The 21,157-nt window shown below is 47.9% G+C and overlaps 1 protein-coding gene across 20 annotated transcripts in view; it reads left to right on the top strand.

Annotated features, from left to right (window-relative positions):
• Positions 1–21,157, top strand: part of FGFR2 (fibroblast growth factor receptor 2) — a 103,361-nt gene that overhangs the window by 2,875 nt on the left and 79,329 nt on the right. For 7 of the 20 annotated variants that reach the window (XM_044749659.2, XM_044749650.2, XM_044749653.2 and 4 more), the window contains exons 1-2: positions 638–798; positions 1,452–1,741. In XM_044749659.2, coding sequence (XP_044605594.1) covers positions 773–798; positions 1,452–1,741 — 316 coding nt within the window. In that variant the 5' untranslated portion in view covers positions 638–772. Of the gene's footprint in view, positions 1–637; positions 799–1,451; positions 1,742–21,157 lie in introns of those variants that run through there. The other 13 variants (XM_014865975.3, XM_070482039.1, XM_070482036.1 and 10 more) reach the window with 2 other exon arrangements.

The following is a 21,157-nucleotide window of genomic DNA, read 5'->3' on the forward strand; positions in this document are numbered from 1 at the left end:
TTGGGAAAAAAAATCCTTCATGCAGTCTGAAAACACAAGGTGCTGTGTGCAGACACACACACACTTTTGCTGTGAATCACACCCGTTCACCTGTGCTTTCTTTGAAGCAGAGATTTTCTTTATTCCTCCTGTAGAAATGGTGCACCTTCCCTCACCTATTTTAACCCTTAGTCAAGGCTAAAAGGAGCAGTTTTTCTGATGTGGTTTTGGGATGGCTTAGGCGGTGTTGAAATCCTGTGTCATAATTTGAAACAAGTAGCCTGCGAAAAGCACAGGGTTTAGAGATTTTTATATTAAAGGTCCCACTCTCACCCCCAATCTTATAAAATGTGATTCACTCATATAGTTCATGGAATCTGTGATTGTTTTAATCAAATTCTCTGAAGTTTATGCATTTAGGCTCTACACTTTGAGGATACTGAACACATTTAAAGTTATTTAAATATTTTAAGCTTGGAAAATTCTCTTTGCCTTTGGATCAAATGGGTGAACAGAATAGTAAGTTTGAGCGCCCCCTTGTAAAATTTCTACTCTGAAATTTTAGCCAATAAGTTAGCGTATTGAGAGTTGCTGGCCCAATCATGTACCAGGATGGTAATTTACATATCATCACCGTTAATAAACTCCTGCGTTACTCATCAGAGTTTGCATCTGCTCGGTTTCTTAACCCGCTCTGTATAGGTTGAAGATATTTAGTAGGCCCGCACTGCCATTTAGTCACAGTAGGAGGGAATTCAGGCTTCGGGCTCTCTTTTTGGATCAGCTGTTTTGAATGGATCACACATCCGTTCCTTCTTCGTAAGTGGCTGATGGGTGAAAGACTGAAATTCGTTTCTGCGCTAAAAGTGAATCTTGACAGGTGTAAATGGGTGGGGATTTTTGGTAGCCTTCCTGGGATTCTTTTTCTTTTGCTAGTCTCTTTTCTTCCTGAGAACTACAGTGAGGGTGGAGCCCAGCCACTCAGCTCCAGCCCCGCAGAAGTCAGTCTGTAAGCAGCCGGCTCCACCGTTCAGCTTTCTAAAGCCCGGTTGGCCTCACAGAAGTTAACGAGGCTGGTTATGCCAACCCGAACATTGTTAACTGGCTTTTGTAGTTGCCCTTGAAACTAAGGGCGTGTTGCTTCTGCCTTTTGAGGCGGTAGAGGTGACAGTGGATAGGAGAGTACACTTTGCCTTACTGAAGTGGCTGCGTGTGTCTGTGTCCTGTAGCTTCTCTTTTTATCTCTATTTTGTAAAAGTATGCTCTCTAAAAGATCAGCCTAACACGTTTTGTGGACCGGTCTGGTGGAAACACCTGGGACTCTGAGGCGCGGACGGAAAGCATTTGCAGATAATGAAAAAGAACTGCTTGCGTATATTTGAGAGGCTGAAAAGCTGTTCTTAGCCCACTTGGGTTTCAGTGAATTGACATTGGGGAAGATTTCACCGACTTGCCGAATCTCTTTCCTCCAGAGGCTGCAGCAGCAGCAGAAGCAGCAGCAGGACCAGCAGCGGCTGCCGCAGCATCTTGCGTCCTGAGCCCACCGCAGGCTTGAAGGCATTGCTGGCAGTCCATGCTCGTAGAGGAAGTGTGCAGATGGGAGTAACGTCCACATGGAGATATGGAAGAGGACGGGGCGTTGGCACCGTAACCATGGTCAGCTGGGGTCGCTTCATCTGCCTGGTTGTGGTCACCATGGCAACCTTGTCCCTGGCCCGGCCCTCCTTCAATTTAGTTGAGGATACCACATTAGAGCCGGAAGGTAAGTTATTCGTTCTCACTTTCAGGGTACCAAGTTTGTTTTGGGATTTGTCTGGGGAAGTGTCACTGAGGTCAAGGCCTGTTTTAGAATCAGCTGCGCTTGCTATCAGCATTGTAAATGAGTCTTCTAAGAGCAAGGGAGAGCAGTCTCTCTGCTCCCCCCAGGTCAGGGATCACGAGAGTGTCCGCTGTAACATGCAGGCAGAGTGGTATGTAGTGCTGTGGTTTCTTGGTGTGTGCGTTTCTCTGTGCTGGGTGAGGGTGGCGGCTGGCAGTTTGCCTCTATCCAGTGCCCAGGAAGGCTGGAGGTGCGTGCCACCTAGAGCTTCCCGAAGCAGTATTCTTACTGGAGGGAGAGTCTTGCTTACAACGCAAAGAATTGCTGTTTTCTGACAAAGGGAAATTGCCAACATCCGAAATGCTGACGTTTTATTTTCATTGTCTAAGGAGAAAAAGAAGCTTCTGAAGTTCAGCATGGAGATGCGTTGGCCATTGTAATTGATGATACTTAAGCAGTATGTCACCCAGCAGCAGATTCTATTTTAGGTAAATTTGAAAATGAACATACCTGGGTGTCTCCCACATCTTTGAGAACTTCCAGATCTAACAGAGCATGCATCGGTGTTCAGCTTTGGAAATGTAATTTTCGAGACTTCAGGCCAGTTGTGAGCACTACACGGGGCTGAATTACTCAGCTGGGTAGATTTGGAACCTCCTTCCCAGGTCCTTCTGAGACCACGGTAGCCAAGCCACCAGTCGGTGCAGCACTGAAATCTGTCATCAGGAGGGAATATTGGTAGCTGAGTTATTTTTCGAGTGGTAATCCGAGAATAAAACGGCAGATCCCAGCACTCATCGCCACTTAATGAACCTGTTTGCTGAGAGCCCACCTGGTGCCTGCTTAGCTTTGGGGGCCTGCGTGGTCCTGAGTGGCCTGGGGTCAGCTCAGCTGTTCTGGAAAAGCATGCTGCGCCCTGGGCTGGAGGAGGACAGAAGGCCCGTCCAGGACAAGATGGGATGGAGGACTGTGTTCCCGGCTGGGATGAGAATGCTGGGAGAGGGGCTCCCACGGAGACCCAGTGGAGGAGTCAGGAAGGCACAGGCCAGAGCTTTTTCTGGACAGTGGCAGTTATTAGCTGAAGCAGTCAGGTAATCGTGTGAGGGAGTCTGGTGCTTATTCATACACAGAGGTATGGAGCCTTTATCATGAACAGGTGTGGTGACATGTGGCGTGGGGTCTGGGTGGGGGGCCCCTTCCACGCCTCTGGGAAGGGAATCTGGTAGGACTTTGTGTCTGAGGCTTTCCCGGGCTCTCGCTGCGACGATTATGGGACTCCCTCCTTGTGACATGTGCTATGACATCAGTGGGAATGTATTTGCAGTGGTGATGCATTTTTAAAGGGCTTAATGTGAGGGAAAAGGTTCCCAGTTTCTGAAAGTCATGCCTGTACTTCTTTAATTTTGCTAATAATTAAAATGGATGTTTCCCTAATAGCTGGTTTTTCCCTTGAGTGTGGGGCTCAGCACAAACCGAGGTGGCTGAGCTGGATTTCCTACAGTGTGAGCTCGGGAGCGGCCCAGGGTAGGAGAAAACTGTCATTTTTCGTTTAGACTTTTGGGGCAGCATTCTTGGCAGGTTATTTCAACATAAAGTGTAAAATGGTCCTGGAGGATTTCTTTTATCGTATTTAATTATTGAAGAAAGTTTAGAATACGTGTGTACATGCAGGAAGAAAGGGGGGAGACAGAAGGAGGGAAAAAGTGGACAGGAATGAAGTCCCCCCAGTTCTTTGTGTGAAAATTCGTGTCTAACAATATAAGTATTGTTGAGACTGGGTCTTCCCTGCCTGGATCTGGGGATGCACTTGGGGGCTGGGGTGAGTCAAGGAATTCCGTGCAATTGCAGGTAATATTTTGTGAATGTCCTTTTATGCATTTTTCTGGATCCATAGCTTCTATGATCCAGGGTTATGAGATGCTAAAAAAAAAAGGTTTAGAGGTGCAAAACCCTGCAAAAAGGAGGTTTGCAAAAGAATACAAATCCCTCGCCCTCAGTTTCCCTTTCTGTTATCTGAGGGTTTTTTTTTTTTAAAGATTTTATTTTTCCGGTTTCTCCCCAAAGCCCCCTGGTACATAGTTGCACATTTTTAGTTGTGGGTCCTTCTAGTTGTGGCATGTGGGATGCCACCTCAGCATGGCTTGATGAGCGGTGCTATATCTACACCCAGGATTCGAACCGTTGAACCCTGGGCCGCCGAAGCAGAGTGCACAAACTTAACCACTTGGCCACGGGGCCGACCCTAATCTGAGGGTTTGATAAGATGATCTTTAAGGTCTCTTTATTAATGTGAAGTGACTATTAATATGTTCAGAAGCCTTCTGATTATCTGAACGTTGTTAGGAGGCTTAATTTGATCTGGGCGTAAAGAGCAAATAGCACAGGGCCTGGCATCTAATAAGCACCCACTTCATGTTGTTGTCATTGTTCCTAATGAGCTGGCCACGTGGGTCTCCCTGGACCTGTGGGCTGGCCACGGCACTGGCCACAATGTTAGGAAACATCTAGGCTTTTGGAGACAGTTGCTCTCTGGTGGAGGAGGAGGGGCCGCTTCGTGTTTTCAGGCAGCTGTGTTTGCTTTCTGTAGGGTCTGCACTTACCTTGTCCAATATTGGCAACCGGTTTGAACCCTAAGAAGAGTTCTTCCATTGCAGGAGTTTTGCATCGGTGTCAGAGTTTATTAGAAAGGTAATCTAATTATAGATAAGAAAGGAGTTTTTAACAACTGGAAGTGGAAGCACGCTAACTAGGGCAGCTCCAGTTTAGGCCGTGGTCCTCTTGAATTGGAGAGGTGAGTGTGTGTCTGTCCATTCCTTCTGTCCTCATGGGTGGTATTACTATACCTTTGGTGAACAGTAAGTTCAACCTTGACTTTCTGTTGCACAGGGTCTTATTATGGACGACTTTTTGGCTTGCTAATTTGGTAGCTCAGTTTAATGTCTACTGGGCTGGACCAGAGGAATATATGTCTAGAGAAAAATGTGACTATGTTCCCGAAAGGAGCCTGAGCCTTAATACTAGAGGATCCTTTTCCAATTGTCTTGGCTTTGTATAGTATTATATCATATATCATATCACATCGTCCATCGTATATTACTTGTCTTCTAGACACTTTCTCTAGTGGTAACAGCGGGGTTGGGGCTACTCAACTGACCTAAAAGGAAAACAGTTTCCAGGAGATTTGAGTTGTTAAATATTCCGGTTTAAAAATGAGTATTTTTAAATGGTCATTCATTGTTGTGGGGTCCAGCTGAAGAGTGTAAACTCAGTTATTGACTCCAAGGGGGGCAGGCCTCAATGCCAAGTTCTGTTGATTAATATTCTAATTATTTACAGTATAGTCAAGCTTGATTACCCTGGGGAGGAGCTGACTCTTACTTTCAAGTTCCTCCTGACTTGTCACCTACTCTGTTTAATTAAGTCATTGTTGACATTAACTGACATCTTTGTTTACACTAGCCCAGTAGGAGCTAAAATAAAAGGGCTTTTCCAACCCCAAACCCTTAATTACTTTCCCACCCTCCGCAAAGTGTGATTCTGAAAAGTAACAACCTGGGGAAAAAAGTAGTTGCATGTTTTTTTTTTTTAAACTAGTTTTTTGGCAACCTTCTGAGGGGCGATGCTGTCTTGGACCAGTTTGGGTTGGTCCAAAGTTCAACAGCAGAGGGGTTGAGTGAGGGATCCACGTGGAGACCTCCCTAAGTCAGATTTTTTTCAGGATGGTCTAAGTCCTTTGTTAGAAGTATTGTAAATGCCATAATATCAGCTATACGCATTTAATTGCAAGTTAAAAGAAAAGAAAAAAAGAAGAATACATCCGCATACCAAGAGTGAATGATTTAAAATAATCTTCTGTTTTGTATTATCTGCATCTTTGTTCCTCAATATGAGTGTTAATATTTAAGAGTTGACTGTAACTCGATAGTTAGCTTAGGAACAAGGACTTATTCTTGGTCAATTAAACCAAATGCAGGCTTGTGCAGTTAAATACACAATGAAGTACACATTCTTTATTAGTATATAAAGCATTTCACAATTCATAGACAAAGAGCTGTGTTTAATATTACTTCTAGAGCAAAAATCTGGCAAGCCCGGAGAATTGGTATTTGTATACTTTCTATACTGGCTCCCTGTGATCCAAATTGTGTGCGTGTGTGTGTGTGTTTTGCCTGTTTATTTTAACCAGTTAAAACACTGAGCACCTTCTATGTGACAAGCCCCCCCAGTAGGCCACATAGCTGAAGACTTGTTCCTTTCAAGTCTTCCCTACCCCGGGAGAACCAGAGCAATCCAATGTGAGATGTTTCCAATATCAGTCTTAATGAATAATTACATGGTTATGAACTAACTGGGATTGTGTTTAAACAGGAAGAGTTTTGTTTAATGGTTACATTCTCAATAAAATGTGTGCAGTGACCCTCCCTCCTGCCGTCTGTAGTTTGGGTGTTTCCTGATCCAGGGTAATTGTTAAAAGGCTACCAACCCCCTTTCATCAGAGTCCGGCTTAATTTTACACTTCCATTGAAGCTGTCAAATTTTAGTCCTTAAAGGGAAACGTGGGAAATTGATTTTGGGTGCCAGCGGGTTCAGCTAGCTAGGAAATGGAGCAGGTGCGCTACTTTCCACTGAACCGGCTGATTCTGAGCAGGGTGACTTGTCTTCGTAGGCCATTTGGAAATTATTTTCGAAAGGTTTTCAGGCTGTCCCACAAATGATTCTGACCCAGGAGTTTTTACGCAGCTGTGCAGAAATGTCCATGGTCTTTATGATTTTGTTTTCCTTGAAGGATGACTTTAGTCTTAGGTTTTGCGTACTTTTTATCCTTTTGCTATATCCAAGTGAGATTTATATATGCCTCTGCTTTTCCGGCTTTCCTGGCATTGGAGTGCTTGATGTTGCTAACCATACCACACCCGTACCCCACATCCTTCTCTCCGGCTTGCCTTCTCAACTGATGGTAATGATGTTGAAGGCTCTATATGGCTGAACAATGAGCCTGATTTGTAAGGGCAGAGAGTTTGGGTTTAGCTGAAGAGGTGGGTTTCTGAGCAGTTACGCTTCAGTGTCGTTATATCCAAGATGAGTAAACCCCTACCAACTGGCTAGAGGCTCTTGAACTTAGAGCTATGTGCAACTTGTGTTCCATTTTAGGAAAAATGTTTATCTTCATGGGAAGCCTTAAGGCTTTCTGGCAGCCTGAGAGTGTCCACAAACCGGCCACCTCTTCTTACTTACCCAGGTAGACCTGGAGCACACAGCCAGATGCAGCTCTGGCCTTCTTAGGCTGGGAAATGTGAGGAAGTAGGGAAGGGAGGCTGAGACCAAGTTCTTTAAAGATGTCTGGCTGAACAAGCTGCTGGCCACTTCACATGGTGGTCCAGCAGGTCTTGGAAATGTCTCCTTCTGAAATTCACAAAGTTCACACTTTTACCAAGTTTTTTTCCTCCTTGCTCTGATCCCTTACCTACCCCTTTATAGGGCATGATCGAAAATAGAAAATGGTAGCCACATCGGTGGTATGTGGTGGTTGTAGGCTTTCACTGGCCTCCATTGATGTGACTTTAAGCTTTTGCCATTTATATATTCACATAAAAGGATATTTACTTACCAGGATGGGCCACAGTCGTCCTTTGAAGAGTACGGATGAAATGGAATAGGCATACGTTAGGTTTTTAGTGATTTTGGCTTTGGGAAACTCGCACCATGATGAAGTTTTAAGATGTTGGGTGTGAGCTGTTGTCATTTATTCCACTTTGGAATACCGTTGGTAACTCCACCCTCTTCTGGACTTTTGCCACTTGGTGTGAATATTACAAATTTCAGGTTCTTTTCACTGTGGTGAGTCCGGGAGCTAAGCTGTGGCGTACTCTTCCTTTAACCCCTTGTCCAACTAAAGAATAGTAAATTCCAAGTCATTTCTGGATGGAAGGCACATATATAGAATTTCAGGTTCAGTGAACATGTTTTATGAGCAGGTCAAAGAATAGCTTATAAGGAAAGTGTAGATTCAGGAATGAGGGCAAGGGATGTATTTATTTGTATGATTTATATAGCACCTTTCCATGAAAGAAATAACTCAATTCTGAGCTCTGACATTAATAAAGTAAACTCTTAAGTTGTCATGATTATTTTCCAACACTAGAACTCCTTCTGTGTTACTATATGTGACCTCTTTTTACGAGGCAGTTTACTGTTAAGGTTTTCCATACATGACCAATGGCAATATTTTAAAAATATTAAGACATTGAAAAGGGCAGCTTTGTGTGTGTGTGTGGAGGGGGTGGGATGGGGAGGCGTTATGAAAAGAATATAGAGATCTTTGCAGTGGATGAGTTTACAGTTTAAACCCTGTGAAAACCCTAAACTTAAGATTGTTAGTTGCCCCAGCAGAGTGTGGCTGCCTTCAAGGCACCGCCTTCCGGTCCCGCTAGCGTCCTGGATTTCCACCAAAACTGCGTTCTTTGCCCACTGAGGTAGCCACACAATCGAATATATGTCCTAAATATTATGTTCCAAATTTAAAATCACCAAATCTTTAAAAGATCAAGAATTCCGTCTACAATTAACCTAAATTTGGCATCTGCCATCTTTTTTTCATATAAATGAATAAAATCATTTTAAATGGCACGTGATGTACTTTCTGGGGACGCACACTCACAGAAGGAACTTGGCCTCGCGGGAGCTTGGCAAGTTGGCTTGGAATCTCTCCACTCTCTGCTGGTGCTGGGACCTTGACAAGTTAGATAACCTCTCTGGGCCTTGCTTTCTTTATCTGAAACGGGGCTGATAATATCGATTTCAAAGGGAGGCTATGAAGATTAAATGCAAATGGGATGTGAAGCCCCTGCTGCAGTCCTGGCCTGTGACGGGGCTTGGGGTGTGGGGTGGGGTCTTCCGTAAATGCTGTTTCCTCCCTGCCCCGCCCACTTCCTTGTCAAAGTGAAAACCTGATACGGGATTCGAAATCAACGTTTCGGGGATGTTTACCCAACAGCATACAATGATGTTTTCTGATGAGCGGTATCTACATTAATTAAAATAGAAAGGAGCTCTGGGCCCTGAGTTGCTCCAGTCTTTTTTATTGCTGGACTTTAGATAATGTGATCATCTTGCTGCTTGCAGTCCAAATGGTTTAGGCTTGACGTTTTTTTTTCCCTGTTGATAAAAGTCATTTGCAGCTATGCAATAACAGCAGGACGTGGACTTCACGAGGAACAACGTATTTTGGCAAGGAAAGAGTTTTCTGCGTGAGGCTTCCAAAAGATTGTCAGTAGGCCCTGTGAAGGATGGTGGAGAGAAAGTTACGGGATTGGCTGGGGGGAGAGGGATGTAGCACACTCTGCTTTTTGCTGTTTTGAGGGAACTCCCCAGCATGTGATGGTCATTCTTGCCAGGTTTGCCTCTGGGGACTGCGCCTGGTCAGCCTGTTAGGCTTTCCTAGTGCACAGGCCGCCGGGCTGCAAGTCTGCGTGGAAGGGCGCTCAAGGAAATTGATATGGGACCTATGGTCCTGAAGAGGGTGGGGCTGAGCAGTCATTTTCATGTTATACCCAGTGGGGGTTACTTGATAGGAGGGGAGGGGAGGTGTTAGTGGATGGGGTCCTGTTCCTTTAGCCCCTTCCCTGAGAAAGAGGATGATGAGGATGAGGAAAGTGGTGGTAATGGTAACCCTCACTACCGTTTAAGTGTCTGCCATGTGCAGACACAGTGCTAGTACTTTGACATATGTGATCTCTAATCTTAATCCAGCTGACCTCAGGTATTCCTCTTCCTGTTTTATGGATGAAGTAACTAAGACTTTTGGAGATGAAATGATTCCTCCAAGACCCCCACAGTTAGTGAGCGTGGGCCCAGGGTTTTGGGTGAATGTATTGGTGTGACAAAGATTTCCCAGTTGACTCCTCTTTCCTGAGCAGAAGGATCTTTTGTGGAATGCTTTGGTGGCCCTCTCATGCTTTCCTAAATCTGTCATTCTTTCCCGCATATTTACAACTGTTCCCTTAAAACTATTTGAAGAAAAATCACATGCAATAAAAATGGCCCAATAATTACCACTTTGTGGTTCTAGAATGACCTCCAGTGGAACGTAGCTTATTGGTAAGAAGCTAACCGTCTCTGCTTCCCAGGAGACGGAGGGAGACTGCCCTGAGTCCCAGTTGGTGACTCAGGCTGTCCCATGGCAGGAGTTCAGGACAGGAAGGGCTGGCCCTGTATTTGCCCGTTGGCTCGTAAGAGCAGGAGTGAGCCATCCCTGGTTTTTCCTTGTCCCATATGGCTCCTGGTGGTTTGCCTTCAGTCCTACTAAATGTTAGCCATTCCAGTTGTCACTTTGATAGTGTGTCAACTTTTCTTCCCAGCATTTCTGATTGGTGATTGTGTCAAGGCCCACCAGCGCAAACCCATGGACCTGAGGCTCCTGCAACCGGAGATCATGGAGGTGACAAATGACAGGGCTCACTTGGCCCTTCTCATGTTAGAGAGTAGGAAAGCAAAAAAAAAAATCCAAGAACAAAGGGCAGAAGCAGCAACATCTACGCTTCCTCAAGCCTTGGCCAGGAAGGGTGTCCCCAGGGGAAAAATAGGGAGGGAGTGGAGCCCCCCCCTTTTTTTTTTTAGAGATTGGCACCTGAGCTAACAACGGTTGATGATCTTCTTTTTTTTTTTTTTCTTTTTCTCCCCAAATGCCCCCAGTACATAGTTGTATATTTTAGTTGTGGGTCCTTCTAGTTGTGGCATGTGGGACGCCGCCTCAACATGGCCTGATGAGTGGTGCCATGTCTGCACCCAGGATCTGAACCAGCAAAACCCTGGGCTGCCGAAGAAGCCGTGTGTGAACTTAACCACTCTGCCACGGGCTGACCCCTGGAGCCCATTTATAAAGCCAACAAAGTTCAGTTTGGTGGTTAAAAAAATAAAGTGAACTCTGAGGGATTCTAGTTAGATGTGGCAGTGAACCGAGGCTGGTTTGTTGAGCTCAACTTTGTGCTGGTCACCTGCACAGCGAGTCCAGGACACCTGGGGTCGCTGGCGTTCAGAAGGGGCTTTGGTGTGGGAGAGAAGTTGTGACCTGCTCACCTGGATGGAGACGCTGCAGCTGCCCTCTCAGCCTTGCAGCCCAGGGTGATGGCACCTTCCAGAGCTGGGCAGAGACCCCGAGGTCATTCGTATAGCACGCTTTTCAGATTGCAGGATGATTGCTATGGCTTCTTTGATTTGTTCCCCTGAATAAGTTTTTTGAGACCTTACTGTGTCTGTGCCAGGTTCTGTGGGGATAGAAGGGCGAGGAAAAACCAGCCTCAGGGACTGTCGAGTTGGGAGATAGGCATTTTTCAAATAACCGCAGAAATGAAGGGCCAGTTCCAATCCCAGGTGCTCTGCAGGAAAACCAGAGTGTGTCGCAGCTGGATTCGGGAGCCCTAACAGAGGGGTGGGCACTGAGACTGGAGATGGAGGCCGGGCCAGGCTAGTGGGCCCTGCGCCCCCGATGCTGGTCTTCAAGGAGGTGGGCACCCATTGTGATTCTTCAGCACACCCGCTGCAGCGGCCCTGGTCAGTACCAGCCGAATGTGTCGGCGAGGTTGCTCCCTGCCCCGTTGGAGAATCGTCCAGGGCCTGGCCTCTCTGCTGTCCGCTGTCAGGTTTCACCTGTTACTGAGAGGTGCCTACCCTTAAAGGTATGGCAGGTGAGGAGGTGGTCCAGGCAGCCCCCTGCCTGATCTGGAGTCAGTCATTTCAGCCCGCTCCTTGACGGTCTCTGTTTTGGAGTGGCAGTTTCCTGGCAGGCCACTGTGGAGGTGGGGAGCTGGCCCGAGGGCTGGGTGGCCGGGGCAGCCAGGAGGACCTGGGCTGGGTAAGCGAACACCAGCTCTGCTCCCCTCTTGGGGGCCTTGCCCTGGGACTTGGAGATTCAAATAAGGCTCCTTCCTCTCCTTGGAGAGGGTTGCACAGTCTTGGTTTAAGAAAGGACCGGTACGCCCTGTCAACAGGAAGCCAAGATGCTTGGGAGCAGAGCACAGCCCTTCCAAGATGAAATGCTTTGGCGAGTTTTGAAAGGGGCTCTGCTGAGAGGTGGGAACGCTTCACAGCTTGTTTGTTTTCTAGAAGCTTTTACCTCTATGCAAATATGCGGCTTCGGGCAGGGGAGAAAGGTTAACCCTGGTGGCGCCTATCTTAATTTGGAATTTCCTGAATTAATGTGGCTTCAGTCCTCTGGCGCAGGATCCCCCAAGGGAGAATTTTTCTTTTCTCTGCAAATTGAGGGGAGAAAAGTGATCCCTGTAGCTTCGATCTGCCTCTCTGGGTCCTTTGGGACAAAACCAGCTGGGAATGTGCCCCGCCCCCCTCGGTCTCCCTGCCCCCACTCCCGAAGCTCCACTTTAGGGAGACCTCTCCAAGAGGTCATTCCGATCCAGCTGCTTGCTAAAGACCCCTCAGGCTACGAATGTGTGCCTTTAGCCTGGACACATTTCAGTGCTGGCCAGGCCCTAACTTGCTGAGGCCCTAGCTGCCAGATCAAACCCATTCAAATGAGGAGGGCCATCTGTTTCTTAGTATCCAGCTGCTGTCCCTTCATTTGCAAATGGCTGGGATGCTGCTGGCGGGACCAGTCCGGGGACACATCTGCAGGCTCCCAACGAGTGTTGGAACTGCAGTCCTGCTGAGAGGAGAAAGGCCGAGCCCTTTAAGTAAACTTGCTGGACAATACTCCCAAAAGGTCCTCAGTTGAAAAAGCAGGAGGCAGCCTTGCCCTCGTGGAATACCACTTAACACCCGCTCCTGCCTTTTCACCTTTTCTTTCGTCTGGGACCACTTGAAAAACATTCATGTAGTCAGAAAGTTCTTACTGAGGGAGGGGCTTGGGGGAAAATGTCAAATAGGATTTGAACATCCATGTGACCTTTAAGGGACTTATAAGGTAATAGTCATAGCCACTTGACTATGCACCATTTATTGACTGTGTTAGAGAGGTGAGCTGGTCCCAGCTTCTGGGAGCTACAGGTAACATCAAGTGTGGAAAGGTCACCGTCCCTGAAAACTCAGTTCTGGGAAGTAGTCAGACTGCTGGCTTTGGGGCATGCCCTCTGGAAAGCAGGCTAATTAACCCGCTTGCTATAACCCAGGTCCCTAAGCTTGCGAGCTGTGCGAGGCACAGTCAGGCCCCTTGCCTGGGGGTTTAGTGTTCAGGGTTATTCCCAGCATGCTGTGGGCTGTGGTCAGTCATCCCTGAGCCCTGCTGGGATCCTCTTAAGGGAATTTTGAGGGGGGATTACCGTGTCCCACATGTAAATATCAGGTATCTCAAATTTGTCGGATGGATGACTAGTAGGTGGTATTCCACTAAGCCACGGGCCTCGTCCCTTACAAACTGATCCAACAGGTATTGTACATGGGTGTTGATAATGATGACTCTCACAAGATCCTTGGATGTTTAGTTCCATTTGGGAACATTCCAGAAATCTCCAGTTAGGTAACTTATGATGTGACAGATTCGTTCATTTGAAAGAGAACCTTGTTTTAAAGTCAGAAGAATGCAAATTGAGGTTCCCACGTGATGGAAAAAAACAACCTGCCCGTCAGTTATATCAAGCCACAATCCACAAACAAGGACCCAGGCTCACCCTGGCCCATGTGGGGTTGCAGGCAGGCCAGGACCCCCACCGAGGTGGGGGGTGCTTTCTCTCAGATATGCCTCCCATTTTAGTTTACAGAGGGCTTCCCACGCAGCGTCTGGTTTTGTCCTTGTGGTGACCTTGGCTGTCGGCAGGCTAGCCTGGAGGTATTCTCCCGTTCTCTAAGTCGAGACCTGGGGGCTCAGTGATGGGAAGGGGCCACCCGAATTGATATGATTCCTCACTGCAGAAGGAGGTCTCAAACCCTTGTCCTTGGACACTGGAGCTGAACTTCTCAAACCTGACCCTTGGCCCAGCAGCATTAGCATGACCTGGGAACTTGCAGAAAATCCAGAGTCTCGGATCCCATCGCACTCCTACTGACCCAGGAACTTGGGAAGAGGAGCCAGGAGGCTGCCCAGGTGGTCTTCATGATAAAGTCTGGGATACCCTCCTCAAGAAGCTCTCAGTTGGAATGGGTGGAGGAGCAGACTGTCTTTGGTTGTGTGTGTTTACTAGGTGGATAACCAAAGGCTGTGGTGTCTTGGAGATGGGAGCAATGTGGTCTGTCTTCATGAGAATCAAAGGAATGTTCACAGAGGAGGTGATATGGGAGTGGGCTTTGAAGCCTGAATAGGAGCTTGCCAGGCAGAGTAGCAGGACAGGGGGTGCAGGCAGAGGGAACAGTGCCCATGTGGACAGACAAGCCTGGGGAGTGAGGGAGAGGGTGGAGAGAGATCTGGGACCAGGAGCAACCAAGGCCTTAGTGCAGGCAATGCTCTTTGGTTTTATGCTGTCAGAGTGTGCAGTGGTCTGTGCCGCCTTTTTGTTTTAGTGGAGGTCAGATTTGCTTTTCAGAAGATGTCTGGTGGGCCATGGTGGATACATGGGGTGGGCCAGGGGTGATGGGGTAGGGGGCATGCAGAGGTCTTTTGGGGAGGTGCTAGAGGCCTGGAGTGGACCCTCGGGAGTGAAATCTTGCCCTTACTTTCTCTTCCGCTGCCTCAGAGGCAGAATGAATAGGGGCGGGGATGTGGGGACTGATGAATGAGGTGGGAGGAGAACCAATGGGAGCTTGGGTTGACGTTGCAGGGCCCCATTCAGCAAGAGGCGAGTGGTGGGAGGAGGAGTTTGAAGGCTGGTGGTTGTGGGTGGGACCTCTGTAGACATCCAGGTAATGTGTTCCCTCGGGCGGGCAGAAATAGGAACCTGCAAGTAGGGACTTGAGTGGCATTGGCTTGGAGTGGGTGGGAAAAGCTGCAGAGAAGGAGGAGATCAGAGTGTGGGGAAGGGACGGGAAGAGCCAGGGCTGGGAGTCTGAGCATATCCACAGATAGAGGAGTGTGGGGAAGGAGGAGGCTCCCAGGAGGGGAAGAAGACCTCCATGACACGCTCCTGTTCTGCACACGTTCCTGTTCACACGTGTGCATGCACACAAGCAGAAAACAGAATGATGCCGTAGATAATTAACCACTAAACTGTGTGTTAGGGGCTCTGGACATCTCATAGAATGTTCCCTCTCTTCTCTAACATCCGCATCCTTCCATGTTGAGAAGACCTGGTGAGTGGCTTTTCCCTCTTTCGTGCTTAACCTGCTGCAGCTGAGGAACGATGGCTTCAGCCAGCAGGGCTTTGTGATGGCTGGTGCGTTTGAGTTCTTACTTGGGTCCGGCCGTTGTGCAGGTGGCTCCTGTGCACTGTCTCATTCATTGTTGTTTCTGGTTGGCAGGTGGAGAAACGTGAAGTGACTTGAAAGCCAGGGTCAGTGTGTAAGTGGCAGAGTTGGGCCTCAGGTCTGTTCCAAGTCTGTTCTTTTAACCTCCCCAGCTTGTCCTTGCCTTCTCTGAAGAGTCACCGGGAAGGGGAGAGAAATGAGACTGGAGCCTTAATGCTGAGGTCCCATGAAGGGCTCAGGCAGCTCTGGGAATTGAAGGAGCATCTGATTTGAAAGGTGGCCTCTCCCTTCATACAGTCAAGAGGCTGCCTCTGGCCGAGAGCTGCCATCAGGACTTGGGGCACGAACACATTTTTGGGGCAGGGGGTTAGGTTTTCAGAACTGGAGATGATGTATATTCATTTTACAGATGACAACTCTGCAAGGCCACTGTTGACCTTAAAAGGTTGTGTCTATAAGAGTCAGGCAAGTCTTGTTTGTTCCTCATTGCTTCATTCCTTTACCTCCTCGTGAGGCTGCTGACACCCCCCCCCCCCGCCCCCAATTCTCTTTCTGCTGGTGGTGATACAGGGAGTACAAACCCTTCCTTCGGAGGAGGAGAGATCTCCCAGTGGTCTCAGTGGGTCAGCAGGGCCAGTTTTTTGATGACACGGTTTTCCTTAGAAGATCTTGAGAAGCACCAGCTTCCTTCACCTTGTCTGGCAAGTGTGTTTCCAGACGGCAGGGGCCTGGATGACCAGATGGCCAAGCGCATAGGCTCCTCGTGGTACATCCGACCAAGGGATGGGGGCCGCTTTGACATAACTTGTAGTGCCATTTTCTCCTTCCTGGACACTAGAACCTAAGGGCCTGTCTCTTTGGCAAATGCATTTTGAACAAAGCTCAATTTTGAAATTCTTGCTCCAGCAAAGCTGCCAGTATCTATGGCTTTTATGCAGGCGGCTCTGGTTCAACCTCTGGGTCCTGGTGGTCCGGTGGGGATTTTGCTCTCGTGAATGCAAGAGTTTGATGTAAGTATTGTGACCATGGAGGAAACCATGACTTTTGTGTCCCTCTCTCTCTCTTTGAGAGAACACTATACTTAACAGCCTAAAACATCCGGATCCAAAGGAGAAGGGATGCTGACAAAATAGGGAGTGAATATTTCCACTTTGGGTCCAAATATCGGACGATAACGGTGACTCACTCTTAGATGGGTCCATTCTTAAGGATTTTACTATTTCTACATTTTTATTTTGTCATGGGCAACAGCATAATTTTTTTTTCAGACTTGGAGAGCTGTTCACCATGTTTCTCAAAGACAGACCTAAATGATATGAGAGACGTGCCTAAATAGATAATTTTTAATGGTTACCATATTGGAAACATTAGCCATCATCTCATCTGATCATGAGGAATGTGAGCCAGACTAGAGTTTCTGGAACAGTCAAGCTACTGGGGCCAAGGTAGCTATTAGTGGTTGCTGCGGCCCCCGTGATACCAACAAGGAGAGTTTTAAGTCCTGACGTGTGTCTACAAGACACCTGACAATTGGTCGGAAAGAGAGAACTGCAGCCTTCCAGCCTGTTTATTTGTCTGTGTTTCATCGCCTTGGCTTCTCCTGGTCCCCCGTTTTTGTGTTGGCAGTGTTTCTGGAGGTGGAGGACTCCTGTCTTTATACTGTGCAGAGTATTTGTCTCTGCCTCTCCCCCTTAAAGAACAAGTAGTCCCTCGGCCTTATAAGGCCTCTGTTTGATGTCAGGATTTTTGTCTTCTGCAAGTCTGTTCTTGTACAGGGGGAGCTTTGAGGCTGTCTGAGCTGAAGCGGCCAGCTCTGCCACTGCCGTCTTCTTCGTGTGTGTGTGTGCGTGTCTGCAGAGCCCTCAGGGGAGGGCATGCGAGGGCCGTCATGTCTGACTTCCTTGTGGGGACCGCAGTGCCTTTGTATTTTACTGTTGGTAAGTTTTGATGCCAAGTAGACTAAAACCGTGCCGTAGAAAAGTGGGCACTTGGCTCTTTAAAGCCCCTGGGCTGTAAAACATCATGGGTCGCTAAAAAGCTGTGTTGAATGCCAGGTGTCTGTCTGTCCAGACTCACTCCCTCCATTTAAGCTTATAAAAAATACTTGAGGAGCGCTCTGTATTCCCTTCCTGTGGACAGAAAGTTGGGCATCAGCCCATTGAAACTTCTTAGCAGGTCCATGACGTGGCCGCTACGGGCCAGCTTCAAGACCGGGCCGGCGAGCCGAGGCTAACCAGAGCAGACAGGATCAGCCGCTGCTTGCTCACCATGTGTGTCTTGTACTGTGACATTGCAGTGACATTTGCACCTTCGTTCTGTGTGTTTCTTCTGTCAAAACATTGGCAGCCCAGACCAGTGATATTTATTCCTCTTCTTCAGGTGGCGGGATATCTGGGGGTGCACCTGGAGACCAAGGCTGTTTTACCAGTTTGGCCCCGAATGCTGGTATTCTGGTTCCCGCAGGAGCCTTGAGCTGGGCCAGGAGGGCCAGGTTTCTGCCTGCAGCGCAGAGCACCCAATGGATGGAGGTGCCTCCCCTGCACTGACACGTAGCGCACCTGGGCACACTGCCTCTCCTCTTTTCCTCCTCCCTCTCTTTCTTCCCTCCTTCTCTTCCAGATGAATCTGTTTAGGGATTTCTTTCTCCTTTCTTCCTTTTTCCTGAGGAATATGTTTAGGGCTTGGACACCCCTGACTTTCTGAGAGGCGACAGCCTCGGGGATGTGTTCCATGGGTGACCCCTGCATCCTTGAAGCTGGGGTTCCTGTGTTAACTGTGATAGTCTTGACTTTTGAAAAGACGGCGTCCTGAGAAAACCCAGAAGAGGCTTCATTTGTGTTATGTGACGTGGATAGTTGTCCCATTGGCATAAACTGCTTTTTTCTTCCTTAACAGTTTAAATCTGTCGTCCGTTCTCCGTGAAACAATTGGACAGGGCAAGACGCGGGTTTCCCATCTGTTCTCTGTTTGCATTTGGGCGCCATTTCAAAAACCACATGGGAAAAGTTTATAGGCAAACATTATAAAAAGTGACAGTCTGAAGTGCTGCTATCGCTGGTTTGGCAGCATAAAGTGTTACCTGAAATAGCTTACTGTTCCGAACTCTCCCGAGCTGCTTCAATTGTCTCAAGACATCTTCCTGATGACACTGGCGAAGAATTCAGCTGGATGTGTCCAATGGAGGCACGTGAACCACAGCTTTTCTGACTTTTACAAGACTTTCCCCTCCCAGGGCTCTCTTCACTACGAAGATATGTTTCCCTGTGTTTATTTACCCAGGGGTAAACACATGCAGCTCGTAGCTGGTGACATCAGCATGATGTCACACTGAGAGGTCATGACCTCTACTCTGATCTGCTGAGGGACTTGAGGAGTCAGGTAGCCCCTGCCTCAGTTTCTTTTCCCGTTGGCTCTTGAGGAGTTTCTCCGGGGAGGGAAAGAGACCCAGCTTGGGGCAGGATTGACACACAGACTCTGGATGGCTGCTGTTACTCTCACCTTTCATTTTCTGACTAGCTGTAGAGGTGCCCATCTCTTCCATGTTTTTAATATCAGAGTAGTTGATTGAAGAGAAGCTGCCTGATAACATGCTGCTGGCACTTCTCAAGTGTTTGAAACTTCTGGGAGAAAGTTCAGGCTGACGCAACTAAGCAGCCACTCGGCCGAGCTTTCCCGCCAGTCCTGTGCTTGCAGCAAGTCGAAACAAGCGTGCCCAGCCCTCCCAGAAAGTAAACTTGTCACCTTGTTTGTGTAGCAATTTTAGGTAACAGTGACAAAAAAGGTCCAACACGAGTGCGTTTCTTCCAGCTTTCTCTTTTCTGTTTGAATTTTATTTATATTCTGGAAGATAAGTGGAAATGTTTTCTGTCTGTGGAAGCTTCTGAAAGAGCATTTGGTGTGTAGCAAAGTGACTTCTGGAACCTTCCTCCCAATGTGTTTTGGCAGGAACAGATGAGGGACATGCGCTCTGCATGGATTTCCACCCCCCCACTCACATAGGGAAGGTTAAAAAGTATGCTATAGAAGCAGAAAAAATAAATCCAGGAAATGTTAATATTGCTATAAAAGGTATTGTTTAAATCTCCTTGGGAATACCTTGCCCTGTGTCAACCGTCATATTTTACAGAGCAGGCCGTGCAGCATGGTGGAGTCAAGGGGAGGCACTGCCTGTGTCAGGGGAAGCTGATCAAAGTGAGGGAGGCAGTGAGGGTATCCGCATGCAGCCTGGCTGATGTCAGAGGGAACTGGTGGGTTGTCTTGGCTCCCGCAGGACAGTGTTAGGTGGATGCCCCCAGGGAGATGTATACAGAGCAGTCGAGGAGCATCTTTGCAGAGAATGGGCAGGGAAGTCAGCTGAAGGGTTCACACATAGGAGAGAAACCAAAGCCCCAGATGGCCTCACGGGAGGGGAAGGGACAGACCTGCCTCTGCTGAGCCAGCTTTTTGGGTTCCAGGCCAAGTGCCTGTATTCTTGACACCTTGGCCTGAGATGTCATTGATGCAGGAACCTGGGCAGTGCGAGCCTTTGGTGGGCCTGGGAGGGGATCATGTGGCATTCCGCCCCTCGTTGCTGTGTGCCCCACTCGCCCTCCCCCTGACTCACCCTCTTCCTTCTCTCCTTGGTATTGTTTCTCCCTGAGCTGTTCCTCCTGTTTTTCCCCTTTCTATTGCTTTCATTTACCCACTCCCCCTTCTTCCTAAGATGGCGCTTGAGGTCCTCCTGGCGTACGCAGGGGCACTGCTGGGTTCTGCTGGAGTTCACCACCACGGACGCCCCCCACCCCGAGATGAGCCTTTTGTGGAGTGACCACTCAGAGGAGGGAGGAACACACGCTTTCTGAATTTACCATGGCAGTAGTTACTGACTTTAGACTTGGAGGTCAGATGGCTTAATTTTATGGATGAACATCGTCATCTTATTGATGTATTTTGGGGAGTTATTTTACTGTCCTTGAAGCTTATCATCTAATTGGGAAACTGGGTGACGGTTTTGACCTGGTTTTACTGGCAATGAACACCGCTCTTAGTACACTGTCCTCTCACCAGCCCGTTGAGATTGGAGCCCGTCATCAGTAAAATTGTTTTGTGTCTATGGAGATACAAATCCACATATTGTCCAATTATCTTCTGAAAATGGGAGGGCTTGAGATCATGGTGAGTGTCTTCAGCCTTAAACAATGACAACAGTAGTGACTGTCATGGGCTCAACAAGATATGTTTGGAAAGTCAGGTTCATATTGCTTGGCTCGTTGGGTCCTCACAAATAATACCCTGTTGTGGGGGCGTCCTTGCTCTTCTAGTAGCGGAGGACCCTGAGACGGAGAGGATAAGCAGGAACAGAGTGGTGTTGGAACTCGAGGCTTCGTCCTGTTCCCATGCAGGGCAGTGCCCGGTTATCGAGCATCTTCTGTGTGTCCAATCTGAACTAATCACGGTCCTCACTGTGCTGTGTTCCTCCTCCTGCCACCGGCAGGTGGTAGTGTCTTTTTGGTGACATTGGTCCAGCATCCCAGACACCCCTGGTTTCAGCAAGACTTTGTGATTTACCTATTTCAGGTGAAGGAAAGGATTCTCCATGAAAATGTTTTTCTTTAAAAACGGAGAAATCATAACTCCACCTTTGTCAGGAGAGAGATTTTTCTGTATCATCATTGCAAGTGTCTTGCTTATCATTTTTAACAGTCATAGAGCATCCACGGCCTCTATGGCTTCTCCTTATCTGAGGGCCAAGACAGAAGCAGGTTGGCTGCACAGCCCGAGTCTCTCCTTTAATGGAGGGAAGCGTTGCTTGTGTCCAGCTGCTCCCCTGCTCAGCAGTCTCTTGGTAACCAGTTCTGGCTCAGAGGAAAGCAAATTCCGTAACATTCTTGATGACTTGCTCATCACATGATGTGGTCCTAATAAATATTATTTCATGTAAATTCATTCTAACATCGTGGGTGCTATTTCGGTAATTATTGTTGGTTACAAGGGACCCAAAAGACTTCTGATTCCTGCTGTAAGGGGTTGGACCAGGTGGCCTTTGGGGCCCTCATCCATTCTTATGTTGTGGCGGTAGGTTGCTGGAAGTGGGAT

This window comes from Equus asinus, chromosome 2 (genome assembly GCF_041296235.1).
Source record: "Equus asinus isolate D_3611 breed Donkey chromosome 2, EquAss-T2T_v2, whole genome shotgun sequence".
In the NCBI taxonomy this organism is placed as follows: domain Eukaryota; kingdom Metazoa; phylum Chordata; class Mammalia; order Perissodactyla; family Equidae; genus Equus; species Equus asinus.